General features: G+C 38.3%; 1 protein-coding gene and 1 pseudogene across 5 annotated transcripts; both read left to right on the top strand.

Annotated features, from left to right (window-relative positions):
* The first annotated feature begins 527 nt into the window (after positions 1-527).
* On the top strand, positions 528-16,254 carry LOC308505550 (uncharacterized protein C2orf74). 4 transcript variants are annotated; one of them, XM_081068006.1, is made up of 8 exons: positions 958-1,398; positions 1,491-1,590; positions 4,796-5,000; positions 13,411-13,527; positions 14,124-14,317; positions 14,556-14,669; positions 14,769-14,931; positions 15,781-16,152. In XM_081068006.1, the coding sequence occupies exons 5-8, from the start codon at positions 14,202-14,204 to the stop codon at positions 15,952-15,954; spliced, it is 567 nt and encodes a 188-aa protein (XP_080924132.1). In that variant the 5' UTR covers positions 958-1,398; positions 1,491-1,590; positions 4,796-5,000; positions 13,411-13,527; positions 14,124-14,201; the 3' UTR covers positions 15,955-16,152. The 4 variants fall into 4 exon arrangements, with proteins under 4 accessions (XP_080924131.1, XP_080924132.1, XP_080924133.1 ...); XM_081068005.1 differs by having other exon boundaries at positions 528-1,590; positions 15,781-16,254; XM_081068007.1 differs by lacking the exons at positions 958-1,398; positions 1,491-1,590; positions 4,796-5,000 and having other exon boundaries at positions 13,395-13,527; positions 15,781-16,092.
* Positions 16,255-18,626: 2,372 nt separating this feature from the next.
* On the top strand, positions 18,627-19,494 carry LOC308505548 (nucleoside diphosphate kinase B-like; annotated as a pseudogene). Its single transcript has one exon. The product of its transcript is annotated as a nucleoside diphosphate kinase B-like (transcript).
* The last annotated feature ends 3,280 nt before the right edge of the window (positions 19,495-22,774 follow it).

Here is a 22,774-nt window from a genome sequence, read left to right as displayed (position 1 = left end):
AAACTATTAGAACATATAGTTAAGTTCAGCAAGATTTCAGGATACATGATCAATATACAAAGATCAATTTATTTCTATACACTAGCAATGAAAAGTCTGCACATGAAATTAAGAAAACAATTTCCTTTACAAGAGCAGCAAAAGGAATAAAATACTTAAGGATAAATTTAACAAAAGAAATGCAAAACATTCTCTGAAAATTACAAAATATCATTGAAAGAAATTTAGGAAGATTTAAATAAGTAAAAGGACTATCCCATATTTATGGATCAGAAGACTTGATATTGTTAAGATGGTAATACTTCTCAACTTGATCTATAGATTAACTATAATTCCTATCAGAATCCCAGCTGGATTTTTGTAGAAATTTACAAACTGATTCTAAAATTCATATGGAAACTCAAGAGACCCAGAATAGCCAAGACAATTTTGAAAAAGAACAAAGAGGAATCACATTTCTGATTTAAAATCTTAACTACAAAGCTACAATAGTCAAGACAGCATAGTTCTAACATAAGAGTACACATATAGATTAATGAAACAGAATTGAGAGTCCAGAAATAAAGCCATTTATCAATGCCCAACTAATTTTCAACAATATTGCCAAGACCATTCGATGGAGAAAGAATAGTCTTTTCTACAAATGGTGCTGGGACAACTGAATAGCCTGCCTCATGCAAAAGAATGAAGCTGGACCCTTACCCTCACACCATGTACAAAAAATTGGCTCAAAATGATCAAAGACCTAAATGGAAGCACAAACTATAAAACGCTTAGAAGAAAACACAAGGCTAGCCCTTCGTGACCTCGGGTTTGGCAATGGATACTTAAAAATGTTTAAGTATCCATTGCCAAATGGACCATTCTCCATTGAATGGTCAATGTTGCTTGACACTAAAAGCACAAGCAACAAAAGAAAAAACTAAATTAGACTTCACCAAAATTAAAAACATTTGTACTTCAACGGACACAAGAAAGTGAAAAGACAGCCCACAGAATGGGAGAACATGTTGACAAATCATGTCTGACAAGGAACTTATATCCAGAACATAAATCAACATTAAAAGACAACCCAGTTTTTAAAATGGTAGAAGATTTGAATAAACTTTTCTCCAAAGATGGTACCTATACAAATAGCCAGTAACACTTGAAAGGATGCTCAACATCATTAGCCATCAGGGAAATGCAAATTAAAACCACAATGAGATACCACTTCACACCCATTAAAATGACTATAAACAAAAAGCCTAATGTGTTGCTGAGAATGTGGTGAAAATGGAACCCTCACACACTGCTGGTGAGACTGTAAATGGCACAACCACTTTGGAAAGCTGTCTGGCAGTTCCTCAGAAAAATCAAGCACAGTGTTACCATTTATCCACCAAGTTATCTTGACAGGTATATTATTTACTGTTTAGTCTCTTTTTGTGTTTATCTATATGCATGTATCCATGTACAGAACAATATTGTTATCTGCTTTTTTTTTACAGATGGAGTAATTAAGATCCAGAGATGGCAGCTTGTCTAAGGGCAACAGAAAAGAATGATCAGAGCAGTGTGTTCCTGGTGACTGTTGCTGTGTTAAGAAAGGTAATACATACATGTAAAGCACTTAGAATAGTTCCTGATATATAGTTAAGTGCTCAAAAGATGTTAGGTATTATTATTAGACCACATGAAAGACTTTTAGAAATAACTGTATTGTGCTCATTCCCATTTTTGGCCTTGGCTCATGTTGTTTTTCCACCTAGATTGTTCTTTTGTTTTGCTGCCTGTCGAAAATTTCCCCCGGCTTCAAGGCCTTGCTCGAATCTCATCTCCTTCGTGAATTCGCTGGTCTCTCTCTCTGAGTTATATTGCACTAATGACATTGCCACAGTTTAGTAGTCATGTGTTCTCAATGATTTTTTTGTTGATCTTGACTCCCCAACCAACTCTTATGCTCTACTAGTAGTATTTTATATACAGTTGACCCTCGAACAGTGTGGCTGTTAGGGGCGCCAAACCCCTTGCCGTCAGAAATCCGCATATAACTTTGGACTCCCCAAAAACAACTACTAATAGCCTAACTACTAAAAAATATGTAGTCAATTAGTACATATTTTTTATGTTACATGTAATGCATGCCATATTGTTACCATAAAGCAAACTAGAGAAAAAAACATTAAGAAACTCTTAAGGAAGAGAAAATACATTTATTGTATTTACTGGAAAAAAATTGCTTGTAAGTGGACCTGCGCATTTCAAACTTGCGTTGTTCAAGGGTCAACTGTATAACATACATATATATGTTATATATTTACATATGTATATATAAACATTTGAAACAAACATTTGTTAATTTTGAATGGTAGGTTATTGTTTTAGATTCTATGCGTGTCTGTGGTTAATATATTTTCCCAAGTTAAAAAAATAATAAGCCAAGTAGAAACTATTGACCATTAAAATGAATGTATACATTTTTTTGTATTAAGAGAAAGTAAAGCTATAGCAAGAAATGTAGGTAACTGTCAGAATTATTTTATATCAGGTACAAATACTTGAGGGGTTCTCTAAAATGAATTCATTTCTAACCGTAAGTAGTCATATGATAATGTGAGTGTATGTCGTCATACAATCAGGGAAGAAAACTGACTTTTTTTTCCCAGTAAGTAATGGAACTGAGTCATTTGTTGAATGACATCTAGTTTTGTCCAAAGAATCAGTATTAAAACCTCTCTGACAGTGGGTTCTGGAGTGAGGCCTAGTGTTGGTATTTTTAAAAGGTCACCAGGTGACTCTTCTGCAGACAGGTTGAGAACCATACTGCTATGTGACATGATATCTTTAAGTGAACTAACACAGTAAAACAGCCAGGAATTCTCAGGAGCATTGAAAAATAAATAAATAAATAAGGCAAGCATAGATTCTGAACCAGAACATTTCCAGAAGGTGGCGCTAAAAGTGCAAGGAAACCATAGTTTAAATTACACAAAAGCTTTACACTTCCTCCCAACTCCCCACCCACCACAAACCAATATGTTTGTAGATCAATATAGACTCTTCTGAAATGCATGAGGCTGGTTGCAGATCACTTTTGTTGACGTGAAGAAATATTTTTTCTCATTCCCAACTCATGGAATTTCCTTAAATTTAGCCCAGAGGACTTTTTTATTTTAAAGCCCTGCTGGCAAAACTATATAGTAGTTTGTAAATACACATATTGTCCCAAATTTGCAAACAAAGCTTTTTACAAAAGATGCTTGTCAAAGATCAGCTAACCAGCAAGCTATTTAGAGACAATTTCTCCTTTTTAAAAAAATTTTTTATATTGCAAATGTTTTATATTGCAAAATCTTTTAACGTTCCACAAACTTGCGTAATATATAATACTGAAACCCACATTGTATATATAAAACTGTGCATTGTACAGACAGCAGTCATAGAGCCTTCTTTGACTATCTTCCGTGATACTAAATACTACAGCAATAAAACCTTTATAAGAGATTAATCAGTAGTGTGGACGAATCGTTTCCTGTTAAACTACTATCTATTCTATCTTTAATTAATATTTGCTTTTTATTTGAACATATATAAAAGTAACATTTGTTTATGGTTAGGATAATTCAATACTATAAAGTTGTTAATTTTCCCCAAATATACGTATTTAATGTGATCCCAATAAAAATACCAGTTTTTTTCCTGGTTCTAGATGATTGATTATAAAGTTCATATGGAAAAACAAATATGCCAGAAGAGCTAGGAAAATATTGAGAAAGCAATGTAGTTTGGTGTGTAGGGATGGACTAGCTCTACCAAAGCCTCTCTAATTAAAATTGTGTGTAGATCACTAGAATATAATAGAAAATCCAGATATAGACTCTAGAAAATGCAGAAATTTAGTATATGGCAAAAGTGGGATCTCAAACCACTGGAGAGAGAGACTTTTTAATAAATAGCATTGGGACAACTGAATTATTTTGAAAATGATAGATTTGGAATATACCTGGCCCCATATACTTATAAGGATAAAATCCCAATGGCTCCGAGAGCTACTTGTAAGGAAATCATACAAGTACTATTAAAAAAAGGTGGATGAATTCCTCTATAATCTGGAATTGGGGGTTGTCCCCACAAGCCCTTTGTTCACCTTATTACCCTTTTTTCCCACTCCCTTAAAACTAGACCTTGATCACTACTGGACAACACAGTTGATCAGATGGAGATGTAAATCCATCTCAGTGTATGTTGAGGTTGGGAAGAGGGCCGATGACTAGATAAATGAATTATATATCAGGGGAAGCCAGCACTGGGCTCTACGTGAATCAAGGAGGTGAGGGGACTGGAAGTGGAAGCTTGACCTGGTTATACCTGATTGTTGTTAAGTAAATTCATAGACCCACTATACTTAATGTATACATGTACATTTCCTATACACTTGAAAATAGAGATGTTTAAAGAAATTTTTAAGGATTACTCAATTAATTCAATCCCACTGTGTGGCAGATCATGCTAACTACTTATCCAACAGCCATTGTCTATTTTCTTTGCTGATAGAATTCCAGTTTTGTTCAGGCATTAAGTGGTCAGATGCTTTTAAGGGAACTGGCCCTTTACTACCCTTAGAAGATGAATTTTGACTAGTCCAAACTAGTAATGGTCATTCAAATTCCCTTGCCAGTGATTCACTTAAGAATGGACATGTGATTATGGATAATGAGAGGGGAGGGAGAGTCTGTTGTAGTGCTTCTGGGAAATTTTCCCTGATGTTTAAAAAACAGTCATGAATAAGGGATATACTCATCTTCCCTTTCAGGCTTTTGGACGTTATAATGTCAGAACACTCTGTTTGGAGCTGCTGAAACCATATTGCAATCATGAGGAGAAACAAGAGAAGACGACAAAGCTGCTACACTGATAAATGGAAGAAAGAAACAATTTAATGAAAGTCTTGGTGATGAACCCTTTGACTAAACTACCATCCCTGATTTGAAGAAGGAATTCCAGTTCATCACAACAGGGTACCTTCCTGCCGACCTAACCCAGAGTACTGCATTACGTCTGTGGGATACCTCAGTGGGTATTTATGAGCACAGCAGATCACACGCAGCCTAGGATGACTAGGTCAGGATGATTCAGTGTGTCCAGAACCTCCATTTCTCACTTTCTCTCCAGTGAGCACCTCTTCCCCCTAAAATGAGGCAGTTTGTTTGTTTTGTTTGTTTGTTTATATCAAGACATGCATTTCTCCCAGGATATTCAGAACTCCTTAGTGTTTGCCTACCCTTCTAAGGCTTCTCTCTGTCATTCTCTATCCTAGCCTATGAAAGGAAAAACACGAAGTACAGTTTGAATCAGGATTTGAATGAGGTTCAACGTGTTGTACTTGTTTTATAGGTATCTTAAATCTCTTTAATCTGGTTTTTCTATCATTTAAATTTTTCTTTTATTTCTTGTTGTTGATAAAACCAGATTATTTTCCTATGCAATTTCCCCATAGTCTGCATTTAGATAATTGCGTCCTGTAGTGTTGTTTCAAATATTCCTCTAGCCCTTATATTTCCTGGAAACTGGTAATTAGATCTAGAGGCTTGTTCAGATTGAGATTCAAATTTTTTCAAGGAGGTGTGGTAAGACTATTTTATGGTATGTAATTTTATTAGAAGACACTTGATGTTTGGTTGTCTCTTTTTTTGTGATAACAGCAATGTCTAAATACAGTGATGTATGAGGAACTGCAAAATGGTAATATTCAAGTTCTAATATAGTTCTCCTCTGTTTCCTGTAACTCCTTTCTAAAAAGAAATTTCTCATCACTTGATTACCCTGAGATAGAGATCATATAAGAAAAACAAAAATGCTTGATTTTCCCCCCTTTTATTTACTGGTTTAAACAATGAGTTGGCTCCCTAGCATCCTTCCCAGGTGAGTTGAGGTTTTGTTTTATCTTATTTAAAAAGACTGACAATACCAAAGAGTTGATGTAGTTAGGGAACAACTGGGACTCCTGCATTACAGGTGGGCGTAGAAACTGATGTAGCCACTTTGGAAATCTGTCCTGTGTTATCTTCTGAGGTTTGCCAATGACCCGTCTGACCCATTCTGTATAGCCAACAGACATTAGTGCTCTATATCCACCAAAAGTACATACATGTTTACAGCAGCACTATTCCTAATAGCCACAAACTAGAAACAACTCAAATGCTCATCAACAGTAGAATGGATAAATAGAGGTATAATCATACAATGGAATAATGCATGTCAAAGAAAAAAAGAACAAGGCATTGCAATATAAACAACATAGATGAACCTCACAGATGTAATGTTGAGCAAAAGAAGCCATACAGAAAAAGTGCATATTTGATGATTCCACTTATGTGGAATTCAAGAATAGGCAAAACTAGTTTATAGTGATAGAAGTCAAAGTAGTGTTTATCTTTGGGGGATACTGACTAGAAGGGGGTGTGAGAGTTTTGGGGGGCAGTATCAGAAAGGTTTGTGTCACTAGAAAGTACTATATATAAGTTATACTTCAACAAAAAAATTTTTACAGGCAAAATAAGAATATATATCTGTATTGCTTGTATGCATAAAGACATTCTGAAAGAAAACACAAGAAATTAATAACAATATTTTCCTGGGATATGGGTTCTGGTGTGGAAACTGGGCAGAATGGGTCAGGACAGGGTAGGAGATGTTTTTGCCATTACCCTTTTTTTTTAAAAATTGAGATATAACTGACTTATAACATTATGTTAATTTCAGGTGTACAACATGACATTTGTATATATTGCAAAATGACCACCACAATAACAGTAGTTAACATCCATCACCACACATAGTTACAAATATATTGTCTTGTGATGAGAAATAACTTTTCTATATTTAAATTTGTTTGAGCCATATGAATATATTATTATTTTTTAAAAATTGGTTACCTAGTAGAATCCTATTTCCAAATGGATCTATTCTCATTTTTGTGCCACAGGCATCTGTTTGTTTCCTCGCCTTTTCCTCTCTTTTTCTGACAATCATAAAATATGACACATGGAACAATTAGTGGGAAAACCAACATTTTTGCTTTGAATGTTTACTAAAAGTCCTAAACTTTGAAAGTTCAAATAGTCTATAAGAGGCAATATATTCAAATATCAAATTATTATGGATTAGTAATTATAGGAAATATTCTGTGTCACACCAAGTTGGGCTTTGGATACCCTGCAAGTATTGATTGAGTCTGCCCATTTGTCCTTGATCATAAATAGAATTAGCTGGTCTAGAACAATATTGACTATAAAATCTTTTCATTCTTTGTGATGAATGACTCTTCCCTAGGCAGGACTTGTCTTGGTAAAGTGCCAATATCCAGTTGTAGACATCTTTACAGCGTGCATGTCCTAGAAAGCAAACAAGTCTAGTCTTCTAAACAACCCTCTCCTCACTGACAGTGATACAATGAACTTGAAGGGCCCATAGCAAAAGCGGTACTGGGGAAGGAGCCAGACTGAGGAGGTGTGCTTTCCTGGGACTGTGTAGGAGATACGGTCAGGTTGCACAACATGCAAGGTTCCCAGGATGGCACCTTGCCATCCTGGAAGAACACTCCATTAAGTCATGAATACTCTCTTTAGGGCCAGGTGCTGAGGGTTGATGAAGTTGTCCTTTGGGGATAGTCGTTGTTCTTCCTTAGGGGATGGCCATGAGTGAAAAAAAGAAAACTTAGCCATATTCCTTTGACCCAAGTTTTGTGCCCTACGAGATCCATGACTCTTGGGATGGAGGTATACCATCAGATTCTAGAGGGTTCTTGGTTATCCAGTATGGGTCCTACCATATTAAGATTACCTCCAAGAAGAGCATAGCTTACTTTACTATATAAATTCGCATTCATGAGAACGCTAGTTCTTAAAGGTGCCTTCTAGACCTTTACAATAAGGGGATCCATGGTGAGTCAGCTGGGATAGCTGAGGTAGGCTGAAGTGGCACATCACTTCTTTCCTGAGTTGGAATCACAAGGTCAGGAAGTCTCCCAAGGACCGATGAACCAGGTCAGCTTTAGTACATTTCCCAGACAGCTCAGGAAGCTGTGGACTCAGACACTGATCTGCTTTTCAAAGTCCTTGGAATTTGATCCTCATTAACCATGTAGCATGGAGCAAGGCAGAGATGCTCAACTATGGGGCAAGAACGTTCTCTTCCTGCAGCCCAGGTATGCCCTTCACAAACCAGAAGGGTAGAATGGGACTGCTGGAATGATGGCTCAGTCAGGGGTAGCAGAATCCTCAACTCCCTGTTCTCCCATCCTCATGCAGTCTATAGCGTATGACCAGGGACTTTTAAATGTGCCCCTGGGATAGTTGAGCTCGTGGGTGTTGTGGCTATTGGTGTTGAAGCCAGGAATGTATTTACCCATTTGGGGGTGGTTATAATGTAATAATAATAGTACGCTGCTCCTAACACTTTCTCAAAGATGTTTCAGTTCCAGGTGAGTAGGTATTAGCTATAAAGACTTGCCAAATCTTTTGCAGTGAAGTTGCAGGCTCTGCTGCTGAACTGTGGCATTTGGGGATTGGCGTAGAGTGAGCAGACTTGATCTTGGCAATGGAAAGAGGCTTTCTCTTCCTACCCGCTCCCAGGTTCTGTGGAAAATACAGCACATGACTGCATGACCAATTTCTGTTGGCTTAACACAATGAGAAGCTACATTTCATTTTCTGTCCTCTATCCTCCAGGTCTTCTTCAGTGTGTACTGGTTTCCAAATGTCTTTCTCCCGTTGAATATCTGTGTTTCAGATTATTTATCCCTGGATGTGGCATTTGGGGATGGAGCCTGTTTCCTTCCTGAGACAAGTGCTATCTTGGTGTCATCACCCCTGCCAAGGGCAGTGTTTCCTGTTGTATAGCTCATTCCAGGAGAAACAGTTGGGTGATGAATGGATTGCCTAAAAACCTTATCAAGCTGTAATGACTTTCTGAGGTTTTAAATGGCTTCTGAAAAGGTTAACTGGGAATCATAAATAATGAACACTTTTCAACAGAACAACCTTTCTCTTGTGTGGCAATTATATGTACTGAAATATTTGGCATTTATCTCGGTGTTGAATGTCATTTTTTCTTTCTTCCTCTAATAAAAACTGACAGGTTTTGGCCATTAGCATAGGAGAAAAAAACTATTTCAATACAAGTGCCCTCTTAAACATCACAGCCTGATGTTGATGAATTTTAGTAACTTACATTTAGCCATCAAAAATCTAAAAGAAGGCTTCCAAGTAGCCCCATTGGCTATGGTAGGGAAAGAAAAAGACTGCACTAATTTGATGAAAGAGAAAAGGCACATTTGATTTCACTTGTCATTGGAGGCGAGAGGGAACCTAATAACCAACAAGGGAAGAACATGATCAGGCTCAGTGGCTCCCGTCGGGAACTGGAGGAATCTTGTTTTAGGAATCAGGGTCTCAGAAAGGAAAGTGGTATGATCTTGATTACATGTGCTGATCAGGAATCTTGGATTGCAAGAGGCATAAATCCCACTGAAAGCAGCTTAAGCCAAAAAGGAGAGACATTTGATGACACAACTGAAAGTACAGCTTCCAGTTTACGCTTCAGTCACAGTTAGATCACGCAGAGGTGTTTGTGATTTGTCTCTCTCTGTATCTCCTGGCTCTGCTCTTTTCTGTGCCGGTAGTTTCTGCGAATGTCTTAGAATTGAGACAACCTGAGATGATTAAGATCGCATGTGGACCCCTGACTGTGGACTGTTCTAATCATCCAGACCTGAGGCCTGTGCTCACTCGCCCTCATTTTCAAGTTGAGGTAGCTGCGCCTTGCGAGTCCTCCGAGTGTCCTGGTCTTAATCCTGCAGTTCAGGGATCACACTTTCGTCACAGGATCCCACCAGATCCCTTAGGGAGGTGGTTGGGGATTTATATGCGCCCTGGACCCACCCTAAGCACCAGCTGCTGCAGCCCCTGTCACCAGGAGTGCACACCATCTGGCCACTGCTCGGAAGGAGCCTGAAGGCAGGAGCGGGAAGTACAGGACAGAAGTGCTCACCCGAGGAGGAATTCATGCCTGACTTCAAAGTGGCAGATGACAGGAGTACCAGAAAAGCTCCTCAGGCTTGAAAGAGAACTTCCTATCTGCTGGCTGATGCCTGAAACTCTGACTCTAGCTTTCTCTTTAAGCCCTTGTTAAAATACAAATATCATTGAAAGTGGAAACACTTTAAGTTTCTATCAGGGATTCTTGGGGTGAAGGATTAGAACGCAGGTTTTGATAATAGGAGGGAATGAAATTTTCAGGGCTCTGGGAGCCTGAGGTCAGGGAATGAGTGGAGTAGAAGGTGAGAAATGACCAAAAAAAAAAAAAAATTGTGAAAGACCGCCATTTCCCAGCACTCCTGGAGCTGGAGCTGGACAGGCAAGGGTTTTGGGTTGCAGGCAGGTGACATGGTGTGTCACTGAGCTAAAGCAATGAAGGAAGGAAGCCCAGTGGATGGGGGTGGCACCATGGACGAGTGGTCCAAGACCAAAGTTTGGAGGATTTACAGGTGGGGACAGGTAAAGGGCTGAAGTAGACGATGGGACATTCACAGTGGGGAAACAAACTGAGCAAATGGACAGAGACTGAAACAAGATCTTGTGTGCTGGTTTTATTTTCCAGTGCCTGCCATGTACCAGGCCACTCTATAGATGGCCTTTAGAGCCCTTTTCTTTTTTCCACAAACAATTTTTTTTCAATTGCAATAAAACACACTACAAAATTTACCATTTTAACTATATTTTAAGTATACAGTTTAGTGGCATTAAATATATTCACATTGTTGTGCAACCATCACCACCATCCATCTCCAGAACGTTTTCATTATCCCAAACTGAACCTCTGTATCCATTAAACAATAACTCACCATTTTCCCCTTACCTGCAGCACCTGGTAACCACTCTTCTATTTTCTGCATCTATGAGTTTGACTGTTCCAGGTACCTGATATAAGTGGAATCATACAATATGTGTTCTTTTGTGTCTGCCTTATTTCACCTAGCATAATGCCTTCAGGGTTCACCTATAGGTAACATGTGTCAGAATTTTGTTTTTTAAGGCTGAATAGCATACCTTTGTATGTACATACCACATTTTGTTTATCCACTCACCTTTTGGTGGGCACGTGGATTGTTTCACCTTTTGGCTATTGTGAATAATGCTGTTATGAACATGGGTGTACAACTGTCTGTCTTTTGTGTACATACCCAGAAATGGAATTCCTGGATGATACGGAATTCTAGGTCTCATTTTTGAGGAACTGCCATATGGTCTTCCACAGTGATTGCACCATTTTACATTCTCCCCAGCAGTGCACAAGGGTTCCAATTTCTCCACATCCTTACCAACACTTGTTGTTTTTTTAATGCCAGCCTTTTTAATGGGTATGAGGTGGTATCTCATTGTGGTTTTGATTTGCTCCTTATTGATTAGTAATGTTGAGCATCTTTTTATATGCTTATTGGCCATTTGTATATCTTCTTTGGAGAAATGTCTCTTCAAGTTCTTTGCCATTTTTTAATTGTTTTGTTGTTGTTATTGAGTTGTAAGTGTTCTTTATATATTCTGGATTTTAATGTTATCAGATATGTGATTTGCAAATATTTTCTCACAGTTGAGTATGATGTTAGCTGTGGGGTTTCTATATATGGCCTTTATTATTTGGGGTAGTTCCCTTCTAGTCCTAGTTTGTTGAATTTTTCTTTTTATCACAAAGGGATGTTAAATGTCTTTCCTGCATTAATTGAGATGATCATGTATTTTGTTCCCCTTTATTCTGTTAATGTGGTATATTCCATTGATTTTTGTATGTTGAACCATTCTTGCATTCCAGAAATAAATACCACTTGGTCATGGTCATATAATCTTTTAAATATGCTGTTAAATTCAGCTTGCTAATATTTTGTTGAGGATTTTTGCCTCAATATTCATAAAGGATATTGGTATTTAGTTTTCTTTTTTTGGAGTATCTTTGGCTTTGTTATCAGGATTATGCTGGCCTCATAGAATGAGTTAGAAAGTGTTCCATTTTCTTCAACTTTTTGGAAGAGTCTGAGAAATTTGGTGTTAGTACTTTAAATGTTTGGTAGAATTTCCCAGTGATTGTTCAGAGGTTTTTGACTATTAATTCAGTCTCTGTATTAAAGTTCTATTCATATTTTCTATTTCTTCACAATTCAGTCTTGGTTGGTGTTATGTTTCCAGGAATTTTTTTCATTCGTCTAGGTTATCCAATATGTTAGCATGCAATTGTTCATAGTACACTCAGAACATTTTTTTATTTCTGCAGAGTTGGTAGTAATGTCCTGCCCCAAATAATTTTTGAGTACCTACTTTCTGTACAAGGCACAGTGTTAGGCTCTGGGGACCTATCTACAAGTACAACCCCATGACATCACAGAGTTATAGTCCAGTGCATTTAAAATATGATTTAGAGAACAAAGTTAGATAACTCTCCACTTTTCAGAATTATATTAACTATACATATAAATTTAAGATATTGAGTTCCAAGCCACATTCAGTGAAAGAAAGACCTTAGATACAGTCTTATCAGCCCTTACTTGTTGCTACTACTGTATCCTTGCTAAAGATCTCTGGTCTCAGAATATGTGTAGCAATCAATATTGGAGACAGGACCAACTAGCAGCAGCGTACTCTAGTCCAGCACTACTCTTTGCACCACACACACTCAAATATGGTCATGGGGGTGGAGCCCTCTTATCTTTATTATCCACACAGTAGAGGGCAGGACGTGCAGTGATCTTAAATACACAGTTTGATGGGTTTTTATATATGTCAAGACCTGTGTACCCACAGGTCAATATAAAATATTCCCATCTCCCCAAAAATTCTATGTGTACATGAGACATAAAACAATTTGGGCACTTAAAGTCTCAGTCTGACAGCCATGTAGGGTAAAGAGGGTGAGATAGACTCTAAGCCTTGGCTGGAGGAAGCATCCAGGAATTCTGCTGACTGCCACGAGTGGCTCAGACATTCACATATTCTGCGATATCGGCCTTGGCCCTAGCCCTCCAGCAAACTCTGATTGTGCTTACACACACACACACACACACACACACACACACACACACACACACACGTATTTATTCAACATTTATGGAATTTGCAGGTCCTGACTTGGTGGAGTATGCAAAGAAAAGCCACAGTTTCTGCCCTTCTGGAGGAGAGCGAGTGTCACTGCAGCCCAAAGACATCCAGGCTCACCTTCTAACTTTTATAGACATGGTCAGCAGCAGCTGTCATATTCCAATGAACCCACCTTCTCAGAAAATCCTAGCTGAACCCTCCCCCCCGCCTTGTCATAAGCATCATTCACTCACATGAAGTTAGGGGGAATCATCTTTACTCTGATCGTCTTGTTCTACTCCAGCTTCCTCAGCCATGGCCTCCAGAGCTTCCAGTTTTCTTGTGTGTCCAGAAAGTAGGTCCAGAGATGTGGGCTTAAAAGGATATGGGCTACTTGACCTGGAGAGAACACCCTTAGGAGGTAAGTTGATTACACACCTCAGGGCTATAGAGAGGGATTTTATAAGAAGGAAGTAGACTGATTTTTCATGTCAGTGAAAGAAGAAGTAAGTTAAGCAGGTTCAGGTTAAGAATGAAAGGATATTTGGAGAGTAGGAAGAAAATCCTTGTCCAAAGAGTGGCCAAGATGGTGCCAAGTGACCTCTACGCCACCCTCTCAGAGGAGAGGACAGATAGAGGGCAGCCTAGAGGAGAATTTCATGGTTCTCCTGACTCCAGGTGATGGGCAGGGTTGGGCTGGCACTCTACTACCTCTAACTCAATGGTTCCATGGTTCTATGATGTCACTGAAGAGAAAAGAATGGGGAGCTAGGCTCAGCTCCAACTGCTCCAATTCCTCTTTCTTTGGATTCTGATAATTTTGGGGATGAGGGGAGGTGAGCTGAGTGATCACGTGTGTCCCAGCTCAGTCTCCCCTCTAGCCACCTAAGCTCCCACCACATTTATGGAGAGAAATTAGCCTGTGTGAGTCAACTCCACCGAAACAAGCAGAGCATCTTTTCTGAAACTGGTCAAAAGAATAACAATGAAAACAGCCTTTTATTCTTCTGTTTTTAGAAAACTTAAGGAACAAGAGATCCACAATCAAACTGAGCTGGAAAGGAATATTTGGACAAACTGTGATTGTGAGAGTGGATGAGTCTTCTAGCTAACCTTATGATCTTTGAAACCAAAGCAATCACTTTCTCCATCATCCTTCTAATTTGCTTCATTTGCATCCTCCTTTTATTGGGGGTATTTTTATATAAAAGGTATAAATCCATGTTGATAAATTGGGATCAGATTTCAAGTCACACTAGCAAATGTATGTAGAAATAATATTTAAAAATTTAAAATGGAGCAAATAATAATTCTGTAGCTATCTGCTTTTTTCTATTTCAGGGTTTTAGAAATGCGAATTTCCTGTTTAAAAGTGAAATTTCTTGCTAACCCTTAAAATCAAGATCATTCTTCCTTTTTCTGATTTTTTTTTTGCTTCTTTCTTTTCAGTTTCCAAAGCAAGAAAGATGATGAGACAGAAAAACGTCCTTGTACAGATGCTAATAGAGGTGAAGACTGTTTAGCTGCTAATGTGAAAACGAACAATTCAGGAAACCAAGAAAAGTAAATTTGTATCATAAAATGTTGTAGAAAGCCATTTTTGTGTGGGATAATGGTGGCTAATATGCATGAATTTTAAAAATCTCTTGATTGATTTTCTAGGACTATCGTAAGGGAAATCCTGAGGCCTGGCATTCTTGTCCAGAGACAGAGTAAAGAAATGGTGGCCACCAATTTAGAAAATGGACAGGACACAGAGAAGAAAGTAAAGGATAAAATAAAAGAGAAGCAGGATTCTGAGAATGCTGGAGAAAAGGATCAAGAGGTGATGGGCTTTCCAACTCTCAAGGGGAAGTTTAGAACTTGTTTAACTGAAAAGGAGGTAAATTCTTTGGTTAGGTAGAACGAGGGATGATCTTGCCTGTTATTTAGGTTTGTACCTGGAAGGAGTGCAATATCAATAGTCATTTAAGCCATTCTCCTTAGCGTATTGGTTCATGTTATTAAACTATTTACGTATGCCAAGCCTAGACACTTGATCATTTTTCATACCTGATCATTTTTGTTTTTATAATAATTTCCCTTCATTTTGCTGCTTTTCCCAGAATCTTAGGATCTTAGAGCTATAGGAGGGCTTGGAGATCATCTAGAGATCCAGCCCCCTAATGTTACAAATGAGAAAATGACATGAATTTTTTCAAGGTCATTCCTCCACTGTGGCTGAGCTCAGGACCAGACCCTGTGTTCTTGCTCTAGTTCCAGGCTCCTCCTGCAACCCCACCCAAACACTGCCAGGGCCTTCTTGAGCTCTATGTTTGGGGCTCCCTAATAAGAGCAACTCACATGCCCTGCCAACATAAGACCTATGCCCAGTTGGAGGCAGAATCATGTCCAGGTGGCTCTTGGGTTTGACTGCTACTTAGAGAGAATAACACATTACCAAATGCAATTTGAATATGTCAGTGTATGCTTTTATAACCATAGAAATATGGTTATAAATGGTGGATTATCACTGCTTTTCTATTATTTAGAAAACCTTTTTCTGTTTCTCACTAACAATATACATATAACCTATATTTTTATTTATTTTATTTTTTAGCCTATATTTTTAAAAGCAGGGCTTCTTAACATTCATAAATTAATCATTTATACCATTTGTCCTATTCTCTTGCAGAATGATGAGTTGCAGAAACCACACGTACCTGTCACTGGAACTCCTTCAGTTGTTGATAACCACAAAAGACCTTTAAAAGGAGTGACATTTTCTCAAGAGGTAATTGTTGTGGATCTTGGGAAAGAATACCCTACACCTCGAAGCTATACTCGAGAACATAAAGAGAGAAAATGAAGCTCAAAAAGGCTGTGTGTGAAGTAACTGTAACCTTAGACTAACAGTGAAATGACTGGGAGTACAAAATCATGTTGAAACAGCAAAATAATGGGGAATTAAGCAAATACAAATAGTATTTTACCTTTGAGCAGAAAGAAGTGGAATACATTTAAAATTCTGTAAGTAAAATACACAAAGGTTGAATATAATTTTTTTAAAACTCAAATCTGAGTTCAAGAAATTGATTGTATTATGTGTCCTTAAAACTCAGTTTACTCAAACACTGTCTAACATGAATAAAGTTATTTGTGTTTGTGCAGATGTCTGTTAGGTAAGTCATATTCAAGAGTGCTTTAGAAATAGCATCTATTTTTGGCATTCATGACCAAGTAACATTACCGCTATCATCATGGAAACTTTCAATAACTAAGACTAGTTCCAATAACTAGTCCTACTACATAATCCCCATTGAATTCAGTCCTGAAACCTTTCTTATGTTGACAACTGCTTTTTATGATTGATACAAAAACAAAAACAGACAAAAAAAACAAAAACAAAAAAAACCCTACCATTACCATCAAAACATCCTGTTATGTTAGGCATATCCTGAGATTATACTATTCTTGATTTCAGTAGTTTAAAATTTACTGTCTCTATATGAGGAATATGACAGTGCAGACCATACAACACCATCCAAACCACTGCAGTAAACATTTGTAAAACGTGTAAGGGGCTATGAGAGAGAGAAAAAGGAGAAAACATAGCATTTGATTCAGGGGTCTAGCACATTGTCATGTATATGGCATACTCTCAGTACATATTTGTTGTGATTGAATGAATAAATGATAAAGTAGTTTAGAATATGTAACTAATGCTCACTGGGGAGTACTGACACCCTTTGATAGGAAGAAGACCCTGTGGTCTGGGACCATCCCAGTGTGAGGAGGAGGAGGGACCTAACCAATGAAAGAATTGGATACCAGCAGAGAGAAGAGTATTTCAGATGAGGAAAGGTACAAGCCGAGGCAAAGAGGTGAGAATGTGTGTTGAGTTTGGTGGACACCAGTTAGTTGGAGGTGCAGGCTGTCAATGAGGAGAGTTGATAGGTTACTGTGAAGGGTAGTGAGGCGTCAGAGTAAGGTCAGTCTTAGGATTCCAGGCTGAAGTATAGTGTGGAGCACGGATTAAAGTGTGGACTACAGGGGATGGAGGTCTACAAAAATATTTCTTCAGAGCCCATGAGTTCTCTACAAGCACTTAAAAATTTTGGTCTTACACCTGATGATAATATTTAAACATTTTTTTAATTGTGGTAAAATACACATAACATAAAATTAACCATCTTAACAATTTTTAAGTGCACAGTTGAGTAGTGTTAAGTACATTCACATTGTACAACCATCACCACATCCATCCACAGAACTCTTTTCATGTTGCAAGACTGTAACTGTATCCATTAGACACTAACTCCTCATCCCCCTAGACCCTGGTAACCACCAAACTATTCTCTATGAATTTGACTGCCCTAAGTAACTCATATAAGTGGAGTCACAGTATTTGTCCTTTTGTGACTGTCTTACTTCACTTAGAAGAATGCTCTCAAGGTTCATCCATGTGTCAAAAATTTCCTTCCTTTCTAAGCCTGAATAATATTCCATTTGTATACATATCTCACATTTTCTTTATCCTTTCATCTGCTGATAGACACTTGGGTTGCTTCTTACCTTTTTTCTATTGTGAATAATGCTGCTGTGAATATTTAAAATTTTAATCTAAGAAAGCTCAGACTTATCTGGATGCCCAGTTATAGCTGTGTATTCCCATATGAGGTCATGGTTTCATTGTCCATATCTGCATCGGTATTTATGGAAGCAAGTTCTTTGTCACAAGCTGAGGAGAAAAGAGTAGAGAAGGAATTCATATATACACGATGCATCTATGTCAAAGTCAATGTCAATTTCCTGGTGACTGACTATCCTAACCGAGGCTTTATAGAAGTTCCAAGAGAAGAAAACTGGAAAATTGGCCGTCAGTGCCCATGATTCTGCAGGCACAAGGAATTGCAGAATGCTCTCAGTGCCGCAGCTGTGGGGGGAGAACAATCAACAGAACAGCGTCTGGTACTATATGGTAATGTGAATTTTATTGGTTTTACACTTTTGTTTATATTTGATTTGTAAATTTGTGTTAGTTTTAGACTTGAATGGGAGCTGGATGGATAATAAGTTGATATCCAGTTTCATATTTCTACGTATTTTTAAGGAACACTATATATAACAAACAATTTAAGGCAATACTGGTAGGTCAGGATCCATGAGAACTTTCCTCCAGGATTAGGTTATTGAAGAGTAGCAACCAGGGGTGGCCCGGTGGCTCAGGTGGTTGGAGCACAGTGCTCATAACACCGAGTTTGCCGGTTTGATTCCCACATGGGCCAGTGAGCCGTGCCCTCTACAGCTGGATTGAGAACAATGGCTTGACTTCAAGTTGATGGGGGTAGGGGGTGAGGGGAGGAGAAGGGAAAAAGGAAAAAAAAAAAAAAAAAGAGTAGCAACCAGAAGGTAAATGGAAATGGCTATAGTGAAAATTCAGATTTGAGAGATGAGGATCTGGAATCGGGAGGTGATAGAACACAAGGAGACTATGATGAAAGAGTAAAGAATGTCAATTTCCGGTTAGATGTGGAAGGAACGAAAGGAGGATGCAAGGATGACCCCTGAGTTTGGATACGTGAGAGACTATCAGAAATAGGAAAGTCCAGGGGGCGGCCAGATGGCTCAGTTGGTTGGAGCATGAGCTCTGGACAACAGGGTTGCCGGTTCGATTCCCGCATGGGCCAGTGAGCTGTGCCCTCCACAACTGGATTGAAGGACAACAACTTGGAACTGATGGGCCCTGGAGAGACAAACTGTTCCCCAATATTCCCCAATAAAAAAAAATTTTTAAAAAAAAGAAATAGGAAAGTCCAGAGAGGTGATTAATTTGAGGGAAAAGATTATCTGGGTTTTAGGCAGGTCTCGGCTCCCGTCCCGCAGCGCAGCCACCGCCCGCCCGCCAGCTCCTCGGACCATGGCCAACACGGAGCACACCTTCATCGCCATCAAGCCGGACGGCGGGTGACATCATCAAGCGCTTCGAGCAGAAGGGCTTCCGCCTTGTGGCCATGAAGTTTCTTCGGGCCTCCGAGGAACTCCTGAAGTAGCACTACATTGATCTCAAAGACCGGCCATTCTACCCGGGGCTGGTGAAGTACATGAACTCAGGGCCTGTCGTGGCCATGGTGTGGGAGGGGCTGAATGTGGTGAAGACAGGGAGAATAATGCTTGGGGAGACCAATCCAGCTGATTCTAAGACGGGCACCATTCGTGGGGACTTCTGCATTCAAGTTGGCAGGAACATCATTCACGGTAGTGATTCAGTAAAAAGTGCTGAGAGAGAAATCTGCCTATGGTTTAAGCCCGAAGAATTAGTTGACTACAAGTCTTGTGCTTTTGACTGGATCTATGAATAAGAGGTGGACACAGAGCATTAGTCTCCTTCAACACCGCCTGGATGTGTCCCTGGATACAGCTATTCATTCCACTGACTGGAAGCAGTAGGGTCGATCTTTTCTAAAGCATATTTACCAATAAAGCCTTTGGAAACTGAAAACAAACAAACAAACAAAAAAGATTATCTGGGTTTCAGTTCTGTTGAATTTGAGGTGCTCGCCGGAGAGTATGTTCAACTGAACGTAATCAGTGAGCAGGAAAGCTGTAAGACTCTGTTTCCATCTCCTAAGCTATGGATCCAGTGAAAAATTGTGCAAGTCTTTCTCAATGCCCATTGTTGTTTCTCTTGCAGAAGTGGGGTGAAACTTGCCACTTTTCCTCTTTAATAAGCTGTTGACCCAGGGACTTTCTCAAATGACTACCCCCAAACAGGACACACTACCCAAAAGCTAAGAGGGAAAGCCTTGCTAAATTGGACTATTTTTTAAAAACATCTGTTTAGCAAAAATTAACAACATCAAGCACCAACAATAAACTGAGAAGGCCTGTTTTTAAAAAACCATTTTATACTGAAATAATCTCAAATTTACAGAAAAGTTGCAAGAGTAGTACAAAACTGTGTGCCTTTACTCAGATTCCCCAGCTAACAGTTTACCACATGTGGTTTATTATTTTCACTCTCCATATATACATACATATTCATGTTTTTTAAGCATTTGTGAGTAAGATGCAAACACGTTATGTCATTCATCCTTAGTACTTCACACATATTTCCTAAAAACTGGGACATTCTCCCACATAACCACGGGTCAACCATCAATTAACATTGATCCACTATTGCCATGTAATCCCCAGGCCTCATTCAAAATTGCCAATTGTCCCAATTTGATTCTTCATTAATTTAATATGTCAGTACGAACTCTTAGATTCCTATTTCATGCAATGGGTTATAATCATTTACAATCATTATTTATTTGGATGCTCAAATGTTCTCAGATACGGCTAGTGGGGGCCCATTTCAGTTGGCTTTTGTGTCCTTTAGACACATCTCTAGTATTCCTTCAGCATGTCCTTACTTCCTATACAAGATATTCCAAGCTCATCTTGTATTTTTTCTGCCCCCGCCCTGGAATCAGCTATTTCTTTAGGAGAGCCTGGTGTTCTGACAACAAGACCAGCATACTAGGTGTGCTTATTGCTCCTGGGTTATCATTGTTTCTAGACTCGGTGGGCAGAGGTAGGAAATGCATGTATGTATGAACACATAATACTCATGCATGCAGACATATATGTGTATTATCTATTGCTGCATAACAAATTACTCTCAAACTTAGTGACTTAAATAATAATTCTGTATTATTTCTTGTGGGTTACGTGGGCTAGGAATTCAAATTAGGCACAGTGGGTATGGCTCGTCTCTGCTCCATCACGTTTGGGTCCTTGAGGCTGGAAGACTCGGATGCTGGGGCCAGAATCATCCAAAGGTGTGTTCACTCATATATGGGGCAACTGCTGCTGGCTGCCACTCAGGAGCTGTCACTGGAACACCTACACATGGCCTGTCCTTGTGACTCAGGATTCCTCATACATTGGTGACTGGGTTCCAAGGTCAATGACAACAAGGTGAATGCTGTATCCTTTTTATGACCTTGCTCTGGAAGTCATGTAGGCACTAAGTCCAGCCCATATTCACAGGCAGTCAAGGAGATTATACCCTACCTTTTGAAAGGAAAAATGTCAAAAAAAACCCAAACAAACAAAAACTGTGGGCCTATAGCTATTTATCCTTATTAAAGATCATGAACTCCATCAATACCTCAATTATGATCCAGTAAGGTTTCTTCTAGCTTTACTGGCTCCATGACTCCCCTTGCCAATAGTGAGAAACCCGATTCCCATTATGCTCCCCTTATTTATGTATTTGCTCAATCTGCGCAAGACACAGGGCCAAGTATCCCAGGGTCTCGCATATTGATTTCAGTGAGTATTGTGCTGAGAAAGCCTTTTTTTTTTTTTTTAACACTTAGGACAAAGGATGATTTCTTTACTTTATAAAGAAATTATTAAGAACATTCATATGCATAAGATTATTTCACCAATAAGAATACAAAAAATACGAATTATTCAGTTTTAAAATGCGCAAAGATAATATGTAGTATAGGCAGAAAAATAGTGGCCCAAAATTTTTTAAATGCTCATTCTAACTTCATAATTAAAGAAATTAAAATCAAAACAGTAATATGTAATTTTTTATCCATCAAATTGTCAAATATTAGAATGATGAACGATGCAGATAAAAAAGTAGAGGGCAGAAGAAAGCATAGATAGATATATAAGTTGGCAAATATTTTTGGAAGATAATTTGGAAGTTTTTGTCAAAATTAAAAGTGTATGTGCAGGCAAGAAATAAAAGGTATCTGAATTGGGAATGAAGAAGTTAAATTGTCACTTTTTGCAGATGACATGATGCCATATATAGAAAACCCTAAAGACTCCACCACAAAGCTATTAGAAATAATAAATGATACAGTAATGTTGCCAGCTACAAAATCAATGTACGAAAATCCATTGTATTCCTATATAGTAACAATAAAATCTCAGAAAAGAAATGTTAAAAAGTCCTTTTGCAATTGTAACAAAAAGAATAAAATACCTAGGAATAAACTTAACCAAGGGTGCGAAGGACCTATATACACTGAAAACTATAAGGCTTTTTTAAAAGAAATTGAATAAGACACAAAGAAATGGAAAGACATTCTGTGTTCATGGATTGGAAAAATCAACATAAAGTGGCCATATTACCCAAAGCAATATACAGATTTAATGCAATCCCTATCAAAATCCCAGTGGCATTTTTTAAAGACATAGAACAAAAAAAATCATCAGATTTGTATGGAACCACAAAAGATCCCGAATAGCAAAAGCAATCCTAAGAAAAAGAAACAATGCTAGAGGTATCACACTCCCTGACTTTAGCTTGTACTACAGCGCAACAACAATAAAAACATCATGGTATTGGCAGAAAAACAGACATGCAGACCAATGCAATAGAATTGAAAACCCAGAAATAAACCCACATAAATATGGACAGATAATTTTCAACAAAGGAGCCAAAAACATACAACAAAGAAAAGAAAGCCTTTTCAATAAATAGTCCTGGGAGAATTGGATAGCCACGTGCAAAAGAGTGAAACTAGATTGCTATCTGTCACTGTGTACCACAATTAACTTTAAATGGATCAAAGACATGAAACAATAAACTGCATAGAAGAAAACATAGGTACTAAACTTATGGACCTTGAGTTCAAAGAGGATTTGATGAATTTGACCTCAAAGGCAAGGGAAGT

This window comes from Rhinolophus hipposideros (genome assembly GCF_964194185.1).
Source record: "Rhinolophus hipposideros genome assembly, chromosome: 12".
NCBI lineage: Eukaryota > Metazoa > Chordata > Mammalia > Chiroptera > Rhinolophidae > Rhinolophus > Rhinolophus hipposideros.
Note: the sequence above shows the minus strand (reverse complement) of the source record. Positions and strands in the feature narration are given on the sequence as shown.